Source organism: Ictidomys tridecemlineatus, chromosome 11, assembly GCF_052094955.1.
Source record: "Ictidomys tridecemlineatus isolate mIctTri1 chromosome 11, mIctTri1.hap1, whole genome shotgun sequence".
Lineage (NCBI taxonomy): Eukaryota > Metazoa > Chordata > Mammalia > Rodentia > Sciuridae > Ictidomys > Ictidomys tridecemlineatus.
Window position 1 is genome coordinate 103,342,749 of NC_135487.1, and position 23,540 is coordinate 103,366,288.

General features: G+C 49.7%; 1 protein-coding gene across 3 annotated transcripts in view; it reads left to right on the forward strand.

The window, feature by feature from the left end:
* The window catches only part of Slc6a17 (solute carrier family 6 member 17), a 49,224-nt gene that overhangs the window by 11,829 nt on the left and 13,855 nt on the right, over positions 1-23,540 (forward strand). For all 3 annotated transcript variants that reach the window (XM_078026968.1, XM_005338114.5, XM_040287423.2), the window contains exons 2-6: positions 4,809-5,181; positions 9,247-9,404; positions 11,128-11,254; positions 12,035-12,216; positions 13,833-13,943. In XM_078026968.1, the coding sequence (XP_077883094.1) occupies positions 4,896-5,181; positions 9,247-9,404; positions 11,128-11,254; positions 12,035-12,216; positions 13,833-13,943 (864 nt within the window). In that variant the 5' untranslated portion in view covers positions 4,809-4,895. The remainder of the gene's footprint in view (positions 1-4,808; positions 5,182-9,246; positions 9,405-11,127; positions 11,255-12,034; positions 12,217-13,832; positions 13,944-23,540) is intronic.

The window sequence follows — 23,540 nt, forward strand, 5'->3', positions numbered from 1 at the left end:
CTCAGCTGACAGAGGGGGCAGGACAGACGTACTGTGAGTCTGCGTCACCTGGTGCCAGAGGCAGGAGATGCCTTGCTCATGCCCACATGCAGGAGGGGCACTTGCTGGATATATACTGGAGCTGAAAGGGGCCTTAGATGTCATCCAGACTGACCCATTTTACACACAGGGAAATGGAGGTCCAGGGAGGTCAGGGCAGTGGTACCAGTCTGCAGAGCTGGTTGATGCCTGAATTGTGGCTGGCTCTATGGGATGCAAAGGCAAGGCTTGTGCTTGTCCCAGGCTATACTTTGGGGTTATTGGTTGGATGCTCTTTCCAAAAGATCTGGAAGCTGTTCTTTCACTAGCACGTGGATTCCAGGCTTCAGAGGACCAGGAGTGAGGTTTGGGGAGAGGGAGTGTTATTCCAAGTCTCTGCTGCCTCCACTTCCCCTTTAAAGAAGCCTTTCAGCTTGGGGCATGGAGAGAGTCCAGAAGCAGGGAAACCTGGGTGCTGAGCACCACAGTCTGCACTGTCCTGGTCTTGGCACCCCCATCTGTCACCTGGAGTGAAGGCAGCTGCCAGCTTAATTCCCTGGGAGCAGTGGCAGTGTGAATCCAGCGACAGCCCAGGAAGAGGCAGCATTTGTGAGAGACCCCTGGGGGTCCCTAGGACCTGCACAATTTACCCTCCTCTCAGCCCTAGGGGGCACTTGGAGCTCCTGGGACAGGTGAGGAAACTGAAACTAAGCACTTGATATGGAGTGAAGCTGGGATTTAAACCCAGATTGAACAATTGATGAGCGGGATCACTGCTCTACACTGTACCAGTAGAACATGTAAAAATGTTAAGTGGACCAGGCATGAGGGCACACACCTGTAATCTGAGGGGCTTGGGAGGCTGAGGTAGGAGGATTAAAAATTCAAGACCAGCCTCAGCAATTTAGTGAGGCCCTGTCTCAAAGTAAAAAAAAAATAAAATAAAAAGAGCTGGAGTGGTGACTTAGTGGTTAAGTACCCCTGGTTTCCATCACTGGTACCTTGAGAAAGAAAGAAAATGTTATGTGGTTTCAAGTGATTACAGATATCATGTCTGAACTGTATTTTTATTATTAATAGTAATGCCCAACTTATCACTTGAGGCCTTATTTTTATTTACATTTTATTGCCAGTCTTTTCCATGTGCCCTGTACCTCGATCCTCCGTCCACTGGGGTATGGTGAGTGGCAGGGCTTTGTAAGGTGCTGGCCAGCAGCCCCAGGAGGAAGCCAGTTCTTGCTAACCCAAGTAGACGTTTCTGAGGTTGAGGAAAAATGCTTCTGTATACCTCCTGTCTTCACTCCCACGTCACCTTGGCCCTTCCTTAAGAGGGATCGGGGATTTCTGTGACCAGATGTAAATATGGGCACTTACATATTTTAAATGGATAAAGGTAAATAATGCCAGGCCTCCAGGCAGCAGCCTCTACCCTTTGGATCCTCCCCCGTGTGCCAAGCTGTATGCCAGGCGCTCAGTTGTGGTAACTCACTGGCTCCTCTCAGCAGCCTTCCCTGAGAGAGAGCAGGGAACTGTCATTAGATGTAATTGTTTTCCTCACAAGGAGACTGATGCTCCCATGATTTGTGCCTTGTCCAAAGAGCACACAGCTAGTGTGTGGCCAAGGTCTCCAGGGGCCAGCCCTCCCTGCCGCTCCCTTCTGGTGACTCCGGCCACCTTGCTGTTCCTGGAATTCCTTATACTGCTTCCTTCCAGTAGGCTCTTTTCTCAGCCAATGCGCTTTCCTGTCATTAAGGCCTCTGCTCCAATGTCACCAGAGGCCTTTCCAGGCCTCCCCACTCCCAGCCTAAAGGAACAGCCTGCCAGTTCCCCCACTCCTCCTTGCTATTTCTCTGTGGAGCACACATCACCCCTGGCCGTTATGTTTGACATTTATTTCTTAGTTTCTGGCTCTCTTGTGAACTCCACAAGAGGGACACATGGCCTTTTTTGTTCACTGCTGTATCCCTTGCCCCTAGAAAGATCATGGTATATGGGAGTCACTTGGGTGAGCAAGTGAGTGAGTGAATGAATGAATGGGAACTCTCAAAACCTAGCCTGTCTGACTTCAAAGTCCTTGCCCTAAACCCTCACACCCATCTGCCCTCTCTCTGTTTCCGTCTTTACTGAGCCCAACTCAGTAGGTGAAACTCCCCGGATGAGACTCTGATCAGGGTGTCAGGAGGACCTGAGTAGTTCTGAGCCATTATTCTCCTTTTCTCTCTGGGCCATATATATAAAGTGGGGGAATTGCTAGGATTCCTCAAGCTTTTATTTCTCAGAATCTGGCTCTGCTGCTGCTTGGGCATAGTCACAGTCACCAGGCACTTCCCAACTGTGATTAAAACCCAGAACCTCAGCTTGCAGGTTCACATCAGCACTTTGCATCTTGCAAATCTGATGACACAGGGATTCCCTAGGCCCCCATCCGGCAGTGCAGGATGCTCAGACACCTCCGTGACATCGTGGGGAAAAGGAGGAAGCTTAGACAGCATGAAGTGTGGACCTGTGGTTGCCCGGATGCTGCTTTCAGTGTCCTTCTCTGACTTTCCCAGAATGTGCTAACTTTGTCCTTGAGTCCTCTTAGCTTAAAAGGATGCTTTTTTCCCATCCAACCCTTGCTCATGTTGGTGACCGAACTGCCACTCACCAGGCTATTTATGGGGAAATGTGTGTTTCAATTGGCCAGCATCAGGATGAATTCTGCAGACTGGGGGGACTCTCCCTTGCTTTTTTTTCCAGCTGCGGCTTGATGATCATTAAATCAGACCTAATGCATTGCAGATTGTTCTGATCAAATCCTGTTGTAGGCAGAATAGCGAGAGAGAGGCTCGGAGCCAAGGCACCCCCACCCACGCCTGCAGTCTCCAGAGGGACCCTCACCCTGTGCCTCAGCTCCAGTCTTTAATAAAAGCTCTCCATGTGAGCTCAGGAGGAGGATGCAGTGCCCAGAGAAGCAGCCATTGCATATGGTTTCTATTTGAGCACCCTGGGGACAGGGACCTCCTGGGTGGGGTCAGGGTGGGGTTCAAACTGACATCCTAGGCCAGAACACAGGCCTCCTATTGCATAAAATCCCTTTATAACTCTTTATTTGTCTAGCATGAGGAACACAGCAGCCCTGGAGGGAGGCTTCGGGCCACAGGGTTCACAGACACCTAAGTGCCACTTTGGGGCACCCTCTAGGATACAATGGGATGTTCAGATGACCCACAATGGAGTCCCAGTAGAGAGCTTTTTAAAGGGGATCCTGAGGTCTTTCAGGCAGGCTGGCTGTGTCTCCGTTCCTCCAAAGCCCAAGACCCTGACTGTTCCCGGGGTGGAAGGGCATATTGCTGACGATTCACTCTTGCCCTTGGGTGAGGAAGGCAGGGAAGTGTCACCTGCTAATATGATCCATGCCTCTGGGGAGGGCTAGTCCATCCCAAGGACCAGCATAGACATTTATCCCCACCTGCTGGGCCTCACAGCTTCGCCACATGTGTAGCAGGACCTGGCTGGCTGGATTCCCTCAAAGGTCAGGTTTTGATTAGAGTCAGCCAGGAATTCTGGGTCTAGCCCAGCAGGAAGGGTACCTCTGTGCCCTTCTGCTGCCCAGCAACCTTGCCTGTGCCATTCAGGTGGCACAGATGTAGAAGGAGGAGAATAAGCAGCCAGCCCGGCTTCCAGGGACAGCTCGTTCTCTTAATAAAGTAATTACAGAGCTGGATAATTTACATCCCTAGAAAGATGCAGGGCAACTACCGACCGGGGTGTGTGTGTGTGTGTGTGTGTGTGTGTGTGTGTGTGTGTGTGTGTGTTTAATTTTAAATCCTCCAACCTCCCCTTAATGAGGAGGTGCCTTGAAATATAACGGGTGTTAGAATTCTTCAAGGATTCATTTTCTTGGTGCTCTATTTCTTTAAGGGAAGGCATGAATGACAAATGAGGACCTGCTGGAGCCGGGGAGGGTTTTGCCTCCCCACCCATGTTGTGCAGACATTATCTGCCCGTAAAACTGTCTCTGAAGGATGGAGAACCGGCTCCTGGCTGCAGTGGCCCTCAGATAATGTCAGCGTTGAGCAATGACCCAGGATTTGTTGGCACCAAGCAAATACTTCTAGGTCTCTGGTGCCAGAATCCTTAGCCGAGCCTGGTCAGCTGTTTCTGCCAAGGAAATGAAGGTGCCTTGGTAGCACCCAGGGGCCCCACTGTGAGGGCACTACATTTTTTTTTTTTTTGGTGGGGGTGAGGTGCGAATGTTAATGTTTCTCTGAATCACCTGGGAATCCTGTAAAAATGCAGAGAGTGATTCAGTAGGTCTGGGGTGGGGTTGAGATTGTGCATTTCTATCAAGCGCTGGGTCATGCTACTGGTCCATGGACTTTATTTTGAATAGAAAGACCCTAGAAAAGGAAGACACTGGTTTTCCTGGGTCCTACCAAGTGGTTTTAGCTCAATAGAATACCAGACAGGTAGGTCAGCCTGGAAGGGGGAAAGCTGTAGGGGTCTCCCAAGGATCTGGAATACTCTCAACTCTTCAGTATGAAGAGGGCAGTGGCATGATGGGTGGCCCCTTACTCCAGCTCAGTGGATGGGTTTGCCCACTTTGCCCCATTAAGTTTACCTTTCTCTTATGCAGACCTTGAACTCTGCAATGGGGGCATGATGGGAAGGGGAGCCAAGCTCAACCTTTGAGGCCCTCGACCAGCCTCAGAGTGTGCTCCAGGGAGTTGATCAGGTTGAATCTGCTTTGGGCCCCCTACCTCCCAGGTGTGCTCAGTTAATCCTCTCCTGCTCTCCTGTTTTCATAGGTCCCTGGATGAGAAAGAGCTGACAGCAGCTGAGTCCCACCTTCTCTGTGTGCTGGGGAGCAGGGCTGCACGGCCCCGGTGGCACCCATGCCGAAGAACAGTAAGGTGACCCAACGTGAGCACAGCAATGAACATGTCACCGAGTCAGTGGCTGACCTGCTGGCCCTTGAGGAGCCTGTGGACTATAAGCAGAGTGTACTGAATGTGTCCGGTGAGGCAGGTGGCAAGCAGAAGGCAGCGGAGGAGGAGCTGGACGCAGAGGACCGACCAGCCTGGAATAGCAAGCTGCAGTACATCCTGGCCCAGATCGGCTTCTCCGTGGGCCTCGGCAACATCTGGAGATTCCCCTACCTGTGCCAGAAAAATGGAGGAGGTAAGAGGCTGCCCTGCTTGCACCAAGGTGCCCTGCGAATGGGCTGGGCTGAGGGGTGAAAAGGAGGCAGAACTGGAGTCCATGTAAGGTGGCAACTCAGGATTCCAGAGTGACTCCCAGGAATAGCCATAACGGTGGCTAATAGCTATCCAGAGGCTGTAGGCCATGATGATAAATAAGAATGCGTACTCTGACTGCAGACTGCCTGGGTTCAGATCCCAGTCCGGGACCTAGTACAAGTTGCTTAAGTTCTTTGTGCCTCATCTGTAAAATGGGGGTAATAATGAAGAGTGGCTCCTGCCTCACAGGGGAGTGGAAGGATTAAATGAGCTTTATACACTACACGACCCATAATAAAGAGCACCTGTTGGCCACTATTTTCAAATGCCTACTAGGTGCTAAGAATTTTCTAAACACTGGCTATTAGGCCTGAAACTGCTGATATTTGAGCATCTTGAAACAACCACATTACCGTTTTCACAAGTCCGACCATGGAATCCTCCCAACCATCTTATGTGAGGAAGGAGTTGTATCATCATCCTTGCTTTAGAGACTGCAAAACTGAGACACAGCTTGTTTAGGTGGTTTGTTCAGGGTCTTGTGACATAGTTAGGACTCAACCTGAAAAACCTAGCCCCAGCCTATGTACTGCTTATGGCACCTGCTGCCACCTGCCCCACTCCTGTAGGGGACCTCATGCTGTACCTGTGTGAATTTCTCTTGAGGATCTTGCTGGGGTCAGACCACCATCACCACTTCCAGATGCCAGGGTGGGCAGAAGCCCCCAGGCATTGCTTCTCCAGCACTGAAATGCAGCCCCATCCAGCGGCTTCCCCTCCTCTCCACAAGGACATGAGGACACATTCTCTGCCTGGTTCAAAAGGCAAAGTCTGCCTGGGGTCTTCTCTTCCTTCCCAGTTTCTATTGAAGGAGAGGGAGTGAGACTGCCCGTCTGAGCTCATGTGACTGAGTCAGGCCAGAGGCTTCCACTGTAGAGTATATTCACCACACGGTTCCCTTCCTTGAAAGACATTTTTGATTTTTTTTTCTATAAGTAACTGCCAATCAGAGCTTTTGATGTGGTCACCATGTTGACATAAGACCAGCTCAAAGCAAGATATAAACAAAAGTATTGACTTCCTTATGCTTTTCCTCCGAGAAGAGCTTGGGAGCACCAAACATTTTTGGATCACAGCTGGCATTTGGGGACTTACTCAGAACCTCTAATCTTGTCCTTGCTGGCTTAGATGATCAACCCTGCCTGGATACCTGGTGCTGAATCCCAGAGTCCCCCTGACTACTGCATGTGTGCACGTGCACACACTCAGGACAGTGCACTCTCTCAGGACAGTGTTCTTACCTAGATCGCCTGTTCATAGTGTCAGCAATCAACACCCCCAGAAGAAAAGTGTGGTCAACTCTTAGGATTCTGAGCTCCCATTCTATGTTCTATGTTCCTGCCCTTATTTGTCCTTCCTATCTAGCTCCGGCAATCCCTTCTCACCTTTAACTGTCCTGCCTCTCACAGGTTTTACAAGTCACCTTAAATGTCGAGCAGGAAGCACATGGTCCTAGGGAGGAGACAGGTGTTTGGTCTTGGACTTGGCACTCGGTGGTTTTGAAACATGGGTGATTCAATCAAACCTTGCTTAATTCTGGATGGAAACTCTGGGACTCTGCTTAGCTCCACCAGATGCCAGCAATTTCTTTATTTTGCATCCTCTTAATTTGCCTCTTTTCTGTTTATTTTTATGAGAAAGAGGCAAATGTTTATTAAGTGCTTAATGTGGATAAGTAACTCATTTTCTCTTTACAATACAGCCCTGTGATAGATAGAGCATCAAAGTGTATGAAATGGCATTTATATAAGTAAAAAATGGTCCAATATCAGCCATTTTTCATGTTTCTATTTAATATTTCCATCCTTTTTACACGGATGACAAGATATCAAGTAATTTGTCCCAAATTACAAGCTAGTAAGTAGCAAAGCCAGGATTCAAGCCTGGGAGGTCTGCCTCCAGGATCTGAACTTGGCTCCTGCTTAATCCAGAGCTCAATGGGTTAGGGCCAATGTAGTCTTTAAAGCTCTGGAAAGAAACCTGGGGTTTGCCAGAACCAAGGAGCTGGGTGTAGACTGAGACATAGATTGCTAGCGATCCAGGGAGCCTCAGAGAGCCTGGAGTCCGTCCACATTTTGCTCAATTTCCTAATGCTCCCAGCTGTCCCGACTGGAGGCTCCTGAAAGCTGCTGAAACATGGAAGCAAACCCACTGTGTCCCCAGGTTGTGTTTTCTGAGATGGAAGAGGGTGCTACTGTCTTCTCCAATGATTTCAACAAAAGCTGATACACTACAAATTGAGCTCCCCTAGACTTCACACAGCCCCTCGAGCACTCTGGTCAGCAGGGCCTCAGCCTGGTGGAGAACCCTGCAGCTAGGTCAGCCCCCTGTGTCCTGCCTGACTGAGGTGGATGGGGCCTGAGCAGCAGGAGGCCAGTACCTGGTTTAGGCAGGTTCACTGTTGAGGAGAGGAAAGAAACATCTGTAGAAGATGCCAATACTCTGAAACCCATCTCCCTGCATGTCTAGTCCCTCTCAAGGATATTGCGGCATATAAATAAAAAACCAGGAAGGCTATCTTCCTTTGCCTTCCTATAGCAGATTGCTTCTTTCTACTTCCATTTCCTTCCACCCAAGGCCAAGAAGTTGAGTTAGACAGACCCAGGGGTCTATACCTGTATTCCTTCAGACCCTTCCTCCTTTGAGCACCATGACGGGGCTGCTTTTGACGTGTTGAATTTATGTGCACTACGGTGATGAATTCAGTGCTATTGTATATGACTCGGTGGGTTGCCTCCCCAGAACCCGGCCCCTTCCTTCATATCTACATACATACTGCTCAGTTGGTTTCATGTGACCAGTGCTGACATTGCCCGTGTGCAGCTGAGAGCCCAACCTCCCTCACAGATTGTGAGCTCCCCCAAGGATGGCGTCTGTGCCTTCTGTTACTCCACTGTCCCCCTACTTTCCTGCTTGGCACTGGGTAGACCCGCAGTACACAGCTGACTGTTGCCAAGTGCCAGGTTTGGTGCCCAGTCCCCAGTGTTTCTTGGCAAATCTGGCACATATAGGAGAGAATGTGAGATATTATGTGATAGGGGCAGAGCAGTGAGGCTGGGGGACATCTGGAGACTGCTCACAGGCACTGGGTGACCATCAGGGCCTTGGTGACTAGGGCGGGCCTGAGACTGTTTGATAGACAGGCAGGGCCTGGATGACAGTTTGCTAATAGGACTGTGTTGTTGGCACAGCTCTCTGTGGCGTGCATTCGTCCATGTCCAGGCGTGGCTTTAATTCTCCTGCTAAATGCCCTGTCACTTGGAATTGAGATTGTGTCTGCAGTGAGGTTTAGGACAGCAAGATTCATTTATCATCTGGAATCTTTAGCAAGATTCATTCTATCCTTTATGATCCTCGTGACTACGCTTTCCTGAACAGCCAATTTCTCTTCTGTTCCTCCCAATTAGCTGTGGATTAATGAGGATGCTGGTTAGACCCCCCCCCTCCCTGGAGAGCTTCCAATTTCTGCTTCCCTGGAGCTGCCCAGTCTGCTGCATCAGCATCTGGCTCAGATATGGGCAGGCAGGGCCACTGGGGGCAAGTGATCAGGGCCCATGCCATCTGGGGTTCCTTACCTGTGGGCAGGAGGGGTGTGAACAGATGTCCACAGAGTATTTTCTAAGGTGAATGTGTCTGCATATGACTTGACGCATGCGTTCCCGAGACGCAGTGAGATGTCCTTCCCTCTGTCTGTTTCTGAGTTAGTGAGCAGGAGTATTGATATACGTATGTTCCTCCCTTAGCATTTTAGGCTGGGGGAGTCAAGGAGAAGCAGGGTATGAATGAGCCAGTGTAAGGTAGGTCACAGGCATGAAAGGGCCCTGGGACTGGGGACAGTGTGTGGATGATCTGAGATGTGATTACTGGGTGACCCTGCCGCTACACCTTCTCTCATTCTGACCTTGTACTCTAGACAGCCTCTGACACCCCTCCTCTCTCTCCACAGGTGCCTACCTGGTGCCCTACCTGGTGCTGCTGATCATTATTGGCATCCCCCTCTTCTTCCTGGAGCTGGCTGTGGGCCAAAGGATCCGTCGCGGCAGCATTGGTGTGTGGCACTACGTGTGTCCCCGCCTGGGGGGCATTGGCTTTTCCAGCTGCATTGTGAGTCCAGGGCTGGGGAAGGCACTAAGCCAGAGACAGAAGGGACACTCTTGGGTAGAGGTTGACAGGCCACAGTCCTGGGCCAAGACAAAGGCAGCAAGGGGTCACCCAACAGGAGAATTGCTTCCAGCTGGTGTCTGGGGCTACAGTTACCATATTTCCTACACTGAAAGTCGACAGCCCTGCCCGAAGTAGAACGTGATATTTGCAGCTGAGGCAAAGGAGGCAATGCTGGGACATGTTCACAAGGGAGGCCCTGGGACATCTCAGCCAGGGTCTCTGGGGGACATATAGACCATCTAAAATACCTATCTCTGCTTCTCAGCCATCAGTTCCCTGTAACAGGGCCCTACCCCTTTCCCTGGGCAGGCAGTGTTTCCACTGGGAATGTCGGTGACTCCGAAAAGGCTCAGGGCCCTGTTGCCTTGGTGCTACACAAATGAGCCCCCTTGGAGGACTCAGGAACCTTATGGTCTACCCAGGAGAGGTGAGGCTTTGCAACAGTGGAGAGAGGGAGACCCCCAGAATCCTGGGAGGGGAAGTCCATGAGGCCTCCAGCTCAGCCACCAGGTGGCAGATGAGGCCCCGTGTAGAGCTCTAGGTGAAGAACTGAGTGTCCCTTAAGGACAAAGCCGACAGTTGCCTATGCTCATACCTGGAATAGAAACTGGAATCTGCTCTGGAAGGGACTAAGGATTCCATCAAGCAGAATGGCAGGGCCAGTCCAAACCTGCTCCAGGGAGAGCCTAGGAGAGGGGCTGTCTGGCCTCTACTCACCCACAGGGCACTGCCTTTGCACAAGTTGATCTGGCCAGCTACAGTGCACTCTGCTGGGCTGGCCGCGGTCACACACAGGAGTGTGTGCCGGGTCTCCCCTTGCACTGAAAGCACCTAAGTAAAGGAAACGGGCATCTCTCTCCATTTCTGTCCCCACACAGCCTGCTGGGCAAGCGTCTGCTCTGCGCACAGGTACTCAGGTGAACGGAACCAAGCAAGGGGCCCTGGGCTCTTACTCTGAACAGCAGTCTTCCCACTGCCAGGCCCCTGGAAGGGACCCCTCAGCATGTAGATCAGATGCTGCAAATCTCTGTCCATAAAACATTACTTTCAAAGAAATCCTTTGGACCCTCCATCAGATTCCATGTACTCTTATTTTAAATAAAACTCTACCAAGCTTAGTTATTGTTTCCAAGAAATAAAAAGTGGTGTTTTTCTGGAGGCCGGCTGCTATAACAGAACCAAAGAGAGAGTAATATCCTGAGAGAAGGGAAGACATAGGAAACCAGCAATCCATAAAATCTCATAAAGCACAACCGCCTGGGGCCATTTCCTATAAGGGCAAAAGCTGCGCAGCCTCTCTGGTCCTGGAGGACATCTCTAATCAGAATCCTAGGTCCTCAGGAAATGGCAGGGAAGGGCTTCAAGCATCTTAGAGGAATTTCAAAACTGGAAAGGATTAACATTTTAAGAGTCTATTTAAGACAACTTTAATATCCAAAGAATTCTTTTGTGGTTGCCTGAGTGCCAGATGAATGGGGGATGGGGAGCAGGTCCTTGCTGCTCCTGCTGTTCCGTCTCATCCCTGGTCGTCCCCCTTCGTGGCTGTGCTGCTGTGTCCTATGTCGTTGGCCTGTGCTGCTGGCCCTGGGATGGAGCGTTGGGTGGGATGGCGTTGCCATTAACCCCCAGTCTCTGTGATCCCACCCTGGGTCCCCATCCTCAGGTGTGCCTCTTTGTTGGGCTGTATTATAACGTGATCATCGGATGGAGCATCTTCTACTTCTTCAAGTCCTTCCAGTACCCACTGCCCTGGAGCGAATGTCCTGTCATCAGGAATGGGACCGTGGCAGGCAAGTATGGGACTCCTGAGCCACAGCTGGGGACTCAGCCAGCTCTCTCCCTAGCAGGAGTCTAACAGACTTACTGCACAGATTGGGAATTTCATTGAGGTGTCACCTTGGACAAGTCCCTTAACCCCCTTGATCCTTATTTCCATTTCTACAGTACAAGTGATCCCTTTCTGGCTTCTCCCACGGGGGTACTTAGAGGACTGAATTAAATGAGGGTAGTTAGAACACTATAATTCTTATTTTTCTTTGGTTAGTATGGATTACTCTGTGTTATTCTAACTCCAGGCTGTGTGGGAATAATCTTGATTTGCATGCCAGTCCTACAAAGGGCTGGATGATTACCCCACTTTGCAGATGGGAAAACTGAGGCCCTTGAAGCTACTTTCCCATGTCCCCAGTATCCATTTAACCAATGATCTGGGGTGAGAATCTAGGACCTTTCCCAAGGACCTTCAGGCCAATTCAACCTCCACCCTTACTACCTTCTATGGATGGATGTGGGCAGCAGGGGAATAGAATGCAGCCAATTAGCCTCAAAGCTGGAACCCGAGCCTGTTCTGTCCGAGGAATTCACCCAGCTCAGCATGACCTGTGGCCTCCCGGCCTCCATCAGGAGCTGGGATTCCCCGGGACCTGCCAGATCATGGCTAACCCAAAACGAGCACAGCCCCTTCCAGCTGCCCACCATCAGCCACGCCTTCACCCTGAGCAGAGGTCCAGTAGGAGAGGTGGCCCCAGGGGCCTCGCCACTGAGCTCTGTGGCCTCTGCTGCTGTTTCAGTGGTGGAGGCAGAATGTGAGAAGAGCTCGGCCACCACCTACTTCTGGTACCGAGAGGCCTTGGATATCTCCAACTCCATCTCTGAGAGCGGGGGCCTCAACTGGAAGATGACGCTGTGCCTTCTCGTGGCCTGGAGCATTGTGGGCATGGCTGTGGTCAAGGGGATCCAGTCCTCAGGGAAGGTGAGTTGGAGGAGGACAGCAGAAAGACAGAGGTCAGGGGACTGAGAACTCCACGTCACCAGTGCAGGGCCCTTCGGTTGGCTTATGTTCCGGATGGCTCAGGGTGATGGCACTGACCCCCAGGGACCCGGTGGGAGTAACCCCTGCGTTGTTGTCCACTGTGAACAGCAGGCCAGGGCTGGACTTGCTGGAAGATCGTTGTCCTGACCCCTGACTGCCTTCATGCTCAGAGAATTCAGTCCAGCCCTGCGACATTAAAGAGAAGGAAGATAGAAGCATTGACTCAGGAATATCTGTTTAGATTCTGTCCCTTCAGGTTCCCAAGCAAAGCCCTAGAGTCACTTGCTCTGAGTGATTTTGGGGTGAAAACCAGCATTTTCCATGTCAACAACTATAGGGTTGTTTGAGCAAGTGAATGCTGTGAGTGAAGGGGGCCTTGGGGGCCTCTGAAGGCAGCTCTATTGTCATTCCATCTTGGGGTGCACACTGGCCAGGCCCATACACCTTTCCCCAGCAGATCAGATCCCTTCTGAAGAGGGCCCTTTCTTACTTGTCCCCTATCAGTACTCACGCCCTGCCAGGGATGAAAAGGATGTTAGAAATCCTGTAGCTCCATGCACTCATTTTACAGATGAGGAAACTGAGGCCCAGAGAGGGGCAAGTGTGTCGTCTAACCTCATGCAGCCAATTAGCCTCAAAGCTGGAACCCGAGCCTGTTCTGTCTGAGGTTTTGGGTTCTTGGCCAGACTTGATGAGCAAGGAAGCTAAGTTCCTGAAGGTAGCATCATCCTGGCTCCTGATCTCTCCCCTCTTTGGAGGCCAAAATCGTAGCTGATGCTTTGTGGAACTTACCAGTACAGCCACATATGTGAACACATGTCATCCTCAACAACCTTATGTGGAAATTTTAGAGCCTTAGAAATTTTCACACCCCTCTTAGAGACAGGGAAACAAAGACACATCAAGGTTAAGTCCATAGGCTGGAGGCCATGGCAACTGGTAGAGGCAGGCCCAGAACTTGGGCACATGGCTCTGGACATGCACCTTCTTAACCTTTGCACCATCCTGCCCACATCAACCCCTGGGATTTGCTTCAGAACAGGATGTTTTGTGAGCATAGCCTTTGCATGTGGCTCTGTACCAGGCCTACGGAGCAATAAAAATATGCAAGACATGCACAGGCCAGCAAATAGCGTGGGCTCGGGCTCACAGGACTAGGCTTCCTGATGGTCTCTGATTGGGAACCTTGTCTGTGGCCTCCTGCATGCCTCTGTCAAAGGAACTCTAAGGACAGGGGCATGAGACTTGAGTAAATGAGAAGGAGAGCTAGGATTCCCTCACCCTTGGCAGCCTTGAGGATGGGGGCCTAAACCTCAATCCTTGGGAGGCAAGCAAGCCCTGGGCCAGCCACGTGAACTCCAGCCTTTCCTGCTCCTGCCTGGGCTTGGGCCAGATGGGTGATGGGTTGGCCTGGTGCCCAGAGACTCCGAGGCTCTGCTGACTGCTGTCTGGTATCCCAGGAGTCTCGTGTGCCCCACCTGTGAGCAGGGAGGGCTATGCAAGCTGCAGGAGCAGGGGGGGTTCTGCCTGATGGTGGGTCTCCGTCCTCCCTGCAGGTGATGTATTTCAGCTCCCTCTTCCCCTACGTGGTGCTGGCCTGCTTTCTGGTCCGAGGGCTGCTGCTGCGAGGAGCAGTCGATGGCATCCTACACATGTTCACTCCCAAGGTAAGAGCTGGGGTTCCCAGGTGCAGGGAAACACTGACAGGCCCATGGGGCCTGGCGCGCTTCATACAGTGGAAGGCACGCTGAGCACCTACTTCCTGTGGGAATGGCGCCAGGTGCTGGCGGGGTGCACAGGGACCAAGGAGAGGAACATCTCATCCATTCAGGAAGGAGGTCCTGAAATGAGCCCGAGGGAGCAGGTAGGATTTCAGTGAGCGCCAAGAGGAGATTATTGTAATCAGAGGGAGCTACGTGAGCAAGGGTGTGCGACAGCAGTGGGCATGTTTGAGGCGATAGTGGGGAGTAGGTTTGGCTGGGATCTGGGGTGGGGGCAGGGAGCCTCGCTCCTTTATTCATTTGGGAAGGTTCATTTCGTGGACCTGTGACATCAGGAATCTAGAAGGTGCCTGAGAGTTCAGAGCACCCCTGGAATCCCAGTTTGTACCCAGATCAGGAGATCAAGGTTGCTTTTTTATTATAGATAAGCCAGTACGAGTGATTTTACCTTATGGACCCTTGCTTGCCTCCTCTCCGTCCTCTCAGTAGCCCCCCCCCCCTGGAGACCAGCAGGAGCTCTGCTCGCCTTACATAGAGGGCGTGGACAAGGCTCAGGTGTCCTCAAGGCATACACCCAGCTTCCCTGAAGATGGTCTGTCCCCACCTGTGGTCTCACCCCTCTGTGACCCTTCATAACACTTGGCATTGCTGGCATGAGTCAGTCCCCTGGAGAATAAGAGCATTTTGGGTGCAGATTGACATGCCGTCAAGTTGCCCCAGGCAATGTACATTAGAAACCTCAGCTGGCTAGGATGAGAAGTCCATCTCCAAATGCCAGCTGGCCACTAGCAGCCATCAGGGCCCTGCTGAGACTCCAGCCCATGGGCTCAGGGTCAAAACTCAGCCAGGCCAGCTTGAGGCCTCCCTAGGAGCTCAACAGTGCCCCCCTACACTAGCCCTTGCATAGACCGTGCACATAGGGGGACGTGAGGAAGAGAACCCAGATCCAACAAGGTTTGAAGTCCCCAGTCCCTCCTGCCTCCCTGCTCTGCTGCTGTGTGTAGGCTGCTAATGTTTGGTAAACAGCCATGACCAGGGCACATGCCACCCCACTGTCACCACAGTGCTCAAAGTGGCCCTAGGCCTCCTTGGACTGAACATTTGAGGTTTCTGCATGAGCGCCTACAAAGGGCCACTTTATGAGGCACTTAATGAATCTCCTGAGGCATGAATGTGAATCCTGAGCCATGTGGCAGGCCGTAGGGTTATTGTGAAAATGTGATATCTGACGAAGAAGAAAAACATGCAGATCTGTTTCTATGGGGTAAGTGGCCATGAGCGGGAAGCCAACTGTTTTTATGAATTACTTCGGCTAGAGCTCTAGAACCGTGGTCAGTGTGGAGAGTTCACTTGAGTCTTTGAGTTACACTTAACTGAGCTTTATGAGGAAATTATATGCTCTGGTGATGGTCATGAATGTGGAGATTCACAAAGATCTCCAGATGGGCTTCTTTTTTTTTATTATTTATTTATTTTTTAGTTTTCGGTGGACACAACATCTTTGTTTTTGTATGTGGTGCTGAGGATTGAACCCAGGCCGTACGCATGCCAGGCGAGCGCGCTACCGCTTGAGCCACATCCCCAGCCCTAGATGGGCTTCTTGATGGTGTTAATTGTCCCCGCTATGTGACTCTAGGAGCAGGCAGAACAGACTCACTGGGATGAGCCACGGTCCCAGCATATACAACGCTGCTCCCTATGGATTCAAACACTTTAAAAAATGTCTCTTTAATTGTGAAATAGATCAGGCATATAAAAACATATCTAATAATATGATTCACATCCTTAAGAAATAAAATATTACAGAGGCCATTAATGGTGCCTACATAACCCCACATCCCTTTTCTTCCCCTTGCCAAAGATAACCACTGTCTTCGTCCATCCCTGCTGCTGCAACAAGATATCGTAAACTAGGTAATTTATGAGCAATAGAAATTTATTGCCTCACAGTTATGGAGGCTGACGAAGTTCAAGGTCAAGGCTGGTAAGGGCTCGTTCTCAGCTTCTATTTTCTCACTGCTCCTCAAGTGGTGGCAGGGTGAGGGAATGGCCCTTGAGCCTCTAACATAAAGGCACTAATCCTTTTCTTGGGGGTGGAGCCCTCACAACTTAATCACTTCCCAGAGGTTCCTCTTCACACTACTACTTTGGGTATTAGATTCTAGCATAGGAATTTGGCGGGGGTACCAATATTCAGACCATAGGGACCACTACCCTGAATTTTTGGATTTATCCTGCTAATACATTCTTTGAGATTTGTTATATGTATATGTATAAACAGTGTATAGTATTTGGGGATACTCTTAAGCTTTATATCAATGGCATTGCATTATGTATATATCCTTCTGTGACTTGCTTCAATTTTTGCTTAATACTGCTTTCTTAAGATTTACCTAGGTTGATTTATAGAGCTCTAGTACATGCATTTTCACTGCTGGAAAGATTCCCCTAGGGCTGGGGATCTAGTTCAGTTGGTAGAGCGCTTGCCTCACATGCATAAAGCCCTGGGTTCAATCCCCAGCACCACCAAAAAAAAAAAAAAGATTCCCCTATTGGTCTAAACTAAAATGTATTTATTCACTCTCTGTGGTTGATGAGCATTTCAGTGGTTTCTAGTTTTCACCATTGCTAATAAGGCTACGGTAAACATTATTACACAGGTCTTCCTGTGCACGGGTTTCTCCGGGGTGTATATGTTTAAAGTGGAATTGCTGTCCCAAAGGTAGGTGTCTCTTCAGTCAAAATGCACTCCACAGTGGCCGTGTCTGTTAACTCCCAGTAGATGTATGGGAGACTGAGTCACACCACACTTATCAGACTTCGATACTTGCCACTTGGATGTGAAATGGATGCTGTGCACTCTGAACAACTAGGGTGCTTCTTTCTCAAACCTTTTTCTGGATCTTCAGGAAACCACGTGAACACACTTTAGCATTTGCAGAGGACAGAATCGTTATGAACTGAGACTAAAAAAAAAAAAAATCAAATCCAAAAGATTCTAGAGGGGCCAAGTTTCCAAGAAATAGCACAATGCAGCCCTTTAACTTCCAGGTCCAACAGAGCCTGAAGGGCCTATCTAACACTTGACTGGTCAGTTCCATGGTGTAGCTCCAGCTCCTTCCTTTGACCCTGGAGTGGGTATTGGGAGGGAGGGGGCTAAAGGGCGTCAGGAACTAAACTCTTTCATCAAAAGCCCCCAAACAGCCTGTGCCACTGTTAGCTTGAGCCAAGTAAGTCCAGCTAGGGTGAGATTTCTGTTTATAAATCTCTCAGGGTCATATGCAAAAAAGGACCCACTCTCCAAAACAACCCTGTTATATACGCAAGCAAAGGACCACTGCAGAGCTGTGACTGTGTCTGCCCAGGACTGGGGAGATTCTTGGCCTAGAATGGTGCTGTAGAGTGCCAGGTCACTGACCACAGCTTCCCTGGGTGGGCTCTGCTCTATGCATATAGACCACAATGGGAATGAAGGGGTCATGCCATTTGACAGCCCAGGCAGAGTCCAAGGAAATTTTTGACCAGGGCATCTCCGAACCCATGTGGGAGAAATGTAGCCTCTCTGCAGATTATGTTCAATGGCCTGAAGGTCCTCCCTCCTATAAAGTTTTGTAATGTCAGAAATAATCCAAGCTGTAGGACCTGCACTTTGGGTCCATGCCTTCAAGAAGACAGATATCAGGTATGATGACTGCAATGTGGCCAGGACACATGATGACCCATTTGTGCCTCTGATGGGACAATAATGGCTAATGGTTAGTAAACTTGTTTATTCCTCAGGCAGCTTTTCTCTTGATTACTTCTTTCCATCCAGTAATGAACCCAGGTCTACATGGGGTGCCATACAATTAATCATGTGATTTGTTCAACATAACGGTGGTGGATTATGGTGGGGTTCCTAACCACCAAACTCTCAGGGAATGTTTATCAAAATTCCAATTGTTCACGTCCTTTTGCCCAGTAATTTCCACTTCTTGTAGGTATTAGTCCTATAAATATACTCCCATGTAAACAAAATGACCAGGTGTACAGTATTGTTGCAGCATTTATTTTAGTAGCAAAAAAATCAAAAACACCCCAAATGCCTATCATTCATTTATTCATTTATTCAACAAAGGTTCACTGGGTTATGCCAGGCACTGTTCTCAATTTTGGGATTCAGCAGTGAACACAGCTCAGAAACTTCTCAGACCTCACAGAGCTTATATTCTGGTGGGAAGATGCGGTTGAGATTAAAAAAAAAAAAGAGTTGTTGTTGACTGTTGTTGCCAAGGAGAAAAATTGTAGCAGAAAAGAAGGATCAGGGCATTTGGAGAAGAAGAGCTGCAGTTTTCCATCGTGTGGTTAAGGAAGACCTAGCTGAGAAAGTGACGTTTGGATGAAGACCTGGAGGAGTTGAGGGGAGAGTCTATGTGGAGACGTGAAGGAAGTTCATTTCAATTTTGAACAGGGGACCATGAGGGAAGATGCTTCAGACTAGAGTGGATCATATATTCAAGGAGGCTGGCAGGTCTGGACAGAACAAGAGGGGAGAGAAGAGGGCTGCGGTGGGGACAGTGCAGAGTCAGATCGTGAGGGGCTGGGAGGCTGAGTAAGCACTTTGACATTGTCTCTGGAGGAATTGGGGTCCCCTGGGGAGTTCTGGGCTGCTGGCCTGGTCTTACTACTCAAAGCCTCTTAGGAGGCCGCCATAGGGAATTGGAGGGACTGAGGGGAGACCATCCCGGTGAAGGGCCACCAGGTTTAGAGCCCAGTGGCAATGGGAATGGTGAGGTGGTTGGGCTGAAGATGCACTATGGGTGCAGAGACTTTGCTGTGGACAGGATGTGAGGTGTTGGAGGAGGAAGGAGTCAAGGATGAGCCACCGGAAGGATGGGGTTGTCATTCAGGGTGACAGGGAGGACAGTGGGAGGAGCACCTGTGGCGGGGAACATCTAGAGAACTATTTTGGACAGGACAGGTTTAAAATGTCAAATAGGGCTGGGGCTGTGGCTCAGCGGTACAGCGCTCGCCTTGCACGTGCGAGACCCTGGGTTCGATCCTCAGCACCACATAAAAATAAATAAGTGAAATGAGGGTATTGTGTCCAACGACAACTAAAAAATAAATATATATATATATATATATATATATATATATATATATATATATATATATATATATATATATATTTAAAAAAAAAATAAAACGTCCAATAGATAGCCAGGTGGAGATGCTGGGTAGGACTGAGACACATGAATCTGGAGGTCAGGTGGAGGTACAAATTTGGAGGCTGGGGTAATAGAACTGAAAGCCTGGATTGATTTATCATCACCTGGAGAGTGAACCTAGTCAGAGAAGAGGACTGATCTCTGAGTACTGGAGACCCAGAGTGCAGAAATGGATAGCTGGTGACTGGGGAAGAGGAAGAGGAGGAGGAAGAGGAGAAGGAGGGGAGAAAGGGTGGAGGAAGAGTGAATGGTCAGCTGTGTCCCAAACTGCTGAGGGGCCAGTCGGTGAGGACTAAGAAATGACTCACCACGTGGCAACAGAGGTGTCACCGGTGGACTGCTGGAGACAACATCTAACCGTAAAGGGCTGAAGGGGAAGCAAGAGGTGGGGAATCAGAGACAAGTAGCAGAGATCATGCATTTTTAGTTTTGCTATAAAGAGAAGCAGAGGAAGGAGAAATGGGGTGTTACCTGGAGATGGCCAAGGAGTCAAGGGAGTTATTTCAGAATTTGGAATGATGGGGAAAATAGTCCATCACACACTGGTGGTGGGGATTTAAAATGGTGCGACACCTTTGGAGAACAGTCTGGTGATTCCTCCAAAGGTTAAACAGAGTTAGCATATGATCCAGCAATTCCAGTCCTAGGCCCGTATCCAAGAGAACTGAAAACATATGTTCACACAAAAGCTTGAACGTGACTGTTCATAGCAATGTGAGTCATAATAATCAGAAAAGTAGAAGCAACCCAAATGTCCATTAGCTGATCAATGGATAAACAAAATGTGGTATAACCAAACAATGGAATATTATTCAGCCGTAAAAAAAAAAAAAAGAAGTGCTGACACTGGCTACAACAGAGATGAACCCTGAAAACATTAGCTAAGTGAAAGAAGCCAGATGCAAAAGACTCGACAGTATATAATTCCAATTGTATGAAATTTCTAGAATTGGTGGATCTAGAGAGACAGAAGGATGATTAGATCTTGCTTCGAACTGGGCTTGAGGCCAGGTGCGGTGGTGCACGTCTATAATCCCAGCAGCTTGGGAGACTGAGGCAGGAGGATCACAAGTTCAAAGCCAGCCTCAGCAACTTAGTGAGGTCTTAAGCAACTCAGTGAGACCCTGTCTTAAAATAAAAAATGAAAAGGGCTAGGGAGTGGCTCAGTGGCTAACTGCCCCTGGGTTCCATCCCCCATACCAAAAAGGTCGAGCAACTCTGATAGAGCAAAAACATTGAGTAGTGCACTTCAAAAACTCCTAAAAAGAGGAGGAACCCAATGCTCTGGGGGAGGAGGACAGCAGCAGGGGTTGGTCTGAGTGGCAGAGCCGGTCTTAGCTAGCAGCACCCACAAGTGCCCATAGCAGTGGGAGGGACGGGCCAGCCCCTGGGGGGCCAGTGCTGCTCTGGGAAGAGCTGTGGGGAGTTCTCACAGCCAGAGTTCTCTTCTGATGGCATCCTCCTCCTTGGTGAAGTAGGAAGCAAGGTGATTAACTGAGAGAAAGAAGGGAGGAGGAGAGGCAGCGGAGGCCTAAGGAGGTACCAGTGTGAAGTAGCTATGAGAGCTGGGGACGAGTGGACAGGGATAGCACTGAGGGCCCGTTAGCCAACAGGGCTCAGGAGTACATTGTGAACTCAGCCCGCGTGGCCACTGCTGGCCCTTCCGTGATCCAGAAGCATCTTTCCGCCCTTGGGCATCTCTGACACCGGGCTGCTTCCCACAGTCAGTGAGGCACCTAAACGGGTGCATGTTTGACAGTGGGTGGTCTCCCCAAGGGCTGGGCCATATAAATTTGTACACTCATCTAGACCTCATGACCCTGGATGTAGGTCCTTTTACCGTTGCTATTTCACATAGAGATTAGAGAATTGTAGGGATGAGCCTGGGTGACCAGAGACAGAGGGGACAGATGGCCAGGAGCTCTGGGCCTCTGCTGGGACCCAGCTCAGCAAATTAAGGGAGAGAAAAGGGTGGGCAAGATAATGCCCCAGGAGTGAGGAGAACTCCATGGAGAATTCTGGTGTGAACAGTAGGAGGGAAAAGGCAGAATACACACACACACTGCGTGTGTGTGTGCATGTGTGTGCATTGTAATATACGTGCATTTATATATTGCTGGTGCGTGCATAAGCACTGTTGGAGGGGTACTTAGGAAGCTGATGTTGTTTCCTCTGAGGAAGGAGAACTGGGCTTCTGGGGTCTGAGGTGAGGAAAAGGAGACCTAGGGACAAAGGGTGTATGTAAGTCCCAAAGGCCTAAGAATAGAGGTTAATAACCCTAACCCACTCTTAGAGCAAGGGCCTCTCAGCAGGAAGAGGAAGGTGGCCCCGTCTGGTGATAGAGGGTGGGTTCTGGAGCCAGATGCTCTAGTCCAGATCCCAACTCATCACCCAGCAGCTGGTCCAGTTCCTTGATTCTCAGGACCCTCATCCACAGCTGTGAGAGGGCTGAACCATGGCAGCACTTCCTGGAGCTGTCAGGAGAGCTGGTGGGACGCCTCCTGGCCATGGGAAAGCGCATGGTAAGTATTAGCTATTATTATCCTCATCCACTGCGAGGGTGACACTGTTCTTGAGCAGTGGGGATCCAGCACTCAGGTGCCATCTGGTGTCTCGTGGCCCCGTCTGGCTCCACACGAGCAGGTGCCGCAGCGGTGCTGGGAAGCCAGGGTGTCACACACCAGCTCAGGCTAGGGCTCCGCAGCTGCTTGTGGATTCAAAAAGCAGCTTCATGCGGATGAGTCAAATGCCGTGAAACACCTTGTTCCCTTGCGCAAGGAAGTGACTCAGCCACTGTACCCAAGAAACAGCAGGGAGCCGTTCAGAGAGGGCACCCGAGAAGGGTGTGATGTGAATTTCTTATATCTGGAGGGGAAAGCCCATTCCCCATCTCTCCTCTTGCCTTCACATTCTGATGTCCAGAGAGGATCCATGGGGCATCCTGAGTTGGGCCATGAGTTCACCCTCTGTTGACACTTGCTGAAATCATGCACTATCGCCCCAGGGATCCTGGCAGAAGCCCCCTTTACATTCAGGGAACAACGGCCATTCCATACTGAAGGCCCTGACTCAGTTTACCCCTGGATTAGCATTGGGTGTTTTTGTTCCTCTCCTTCACCTGCAGGCTGGAAAGGGGGGCACCAAGGGACACTCCTAGAGAGCACTTCCCACCTTGAAGGTCGAGCTTTGTTACTCACAGGCGGTTTCCTGGGGCCTTATCAATGTCAGTTTTGGATCTTTCAATTTCCTTCAAAATTTTCTAGGGGTGGACATGGGTGAAATGTAGAGGAGATAAGATTGACCGGGTGTTGATGATGATTAAAGGGGGGTAAGGTTAGAGCAGGGGGTTCATTATATATTCATCCCTACTTTTGTTGATTTTATGATAGTCCACAATTTTTAAGAATAGGAAAATAATGATCAATCAACACTAACTTAACAAAGAAAAAAGAAATTCTTGTTTTCATTCCAAATCATTGCCTATACAGCAATCCTGCCCCGTCCTCTGAGAAATCCCCCAAGCTCCTGGGCCAGCTCTGAGAGCGCAGTTTGGGACTGTGGTGTCTGCTCTGGAGCAGCTGCCTTCATTTATGAAATTTGACCCTGAGCAGTGACTGGAGCTAGGAACGTATCCACATTCTTGTTTCAGGCTTAGGGAGTGGTGAGACTCCTAATGGTGGCATGTGTTTGGGACTGACAGATGGTCTGGACCTTTTTGTGTAAACATGTTTGACATAGATCAAAAAGGAATCATTACCAAAGAGGAAGAGAGGGAAGGAGAAGAGGAAGGCAGTATTAAAGTCATTGTGTTTTACAAAGAAGAAAAGTTTAAAATCCTAAGACTCTTCTTGTTCTAGAAGAACACATCTTAGCCTTAAAGGGCTGGTGCTGTGTCATAATCACTAATCTGGTGCTTCCCGTGCAGTTCGTAACCTCGATGGATCACGTGTGTCTCACTGTCTCTTGCTCCCCACTCTTTCTCAAGAGAAGTGATATGTGTACTGGGTTTTGAGAAATAAATAGGAGTTCACCAGAGCGGAAGTAGGAGAAAGGGAACTCCAAGCCCAGAAGTATGATAGACCAGGGAGCTTTTGATGAGGAGTAAGTTCATTGCATTTAATGTTCAGAACACAAAAGAGTGAGGAAAAAATTTCCAGAAGACGATGGGGAGTCCTGGGGCATCCATGAGTTGTTTGTCTCAACCTCCCCTCTCATAAAATCTTGGACTTCTTCCTGGTTGGAACTCACCAAATCGCCTGTAGCTCTCCCACTAGGCTCTAATTTCTAGCCTGAGAGAAGTGTGTAGGCTCCAGAAGATTGAGAGGACTGTCGT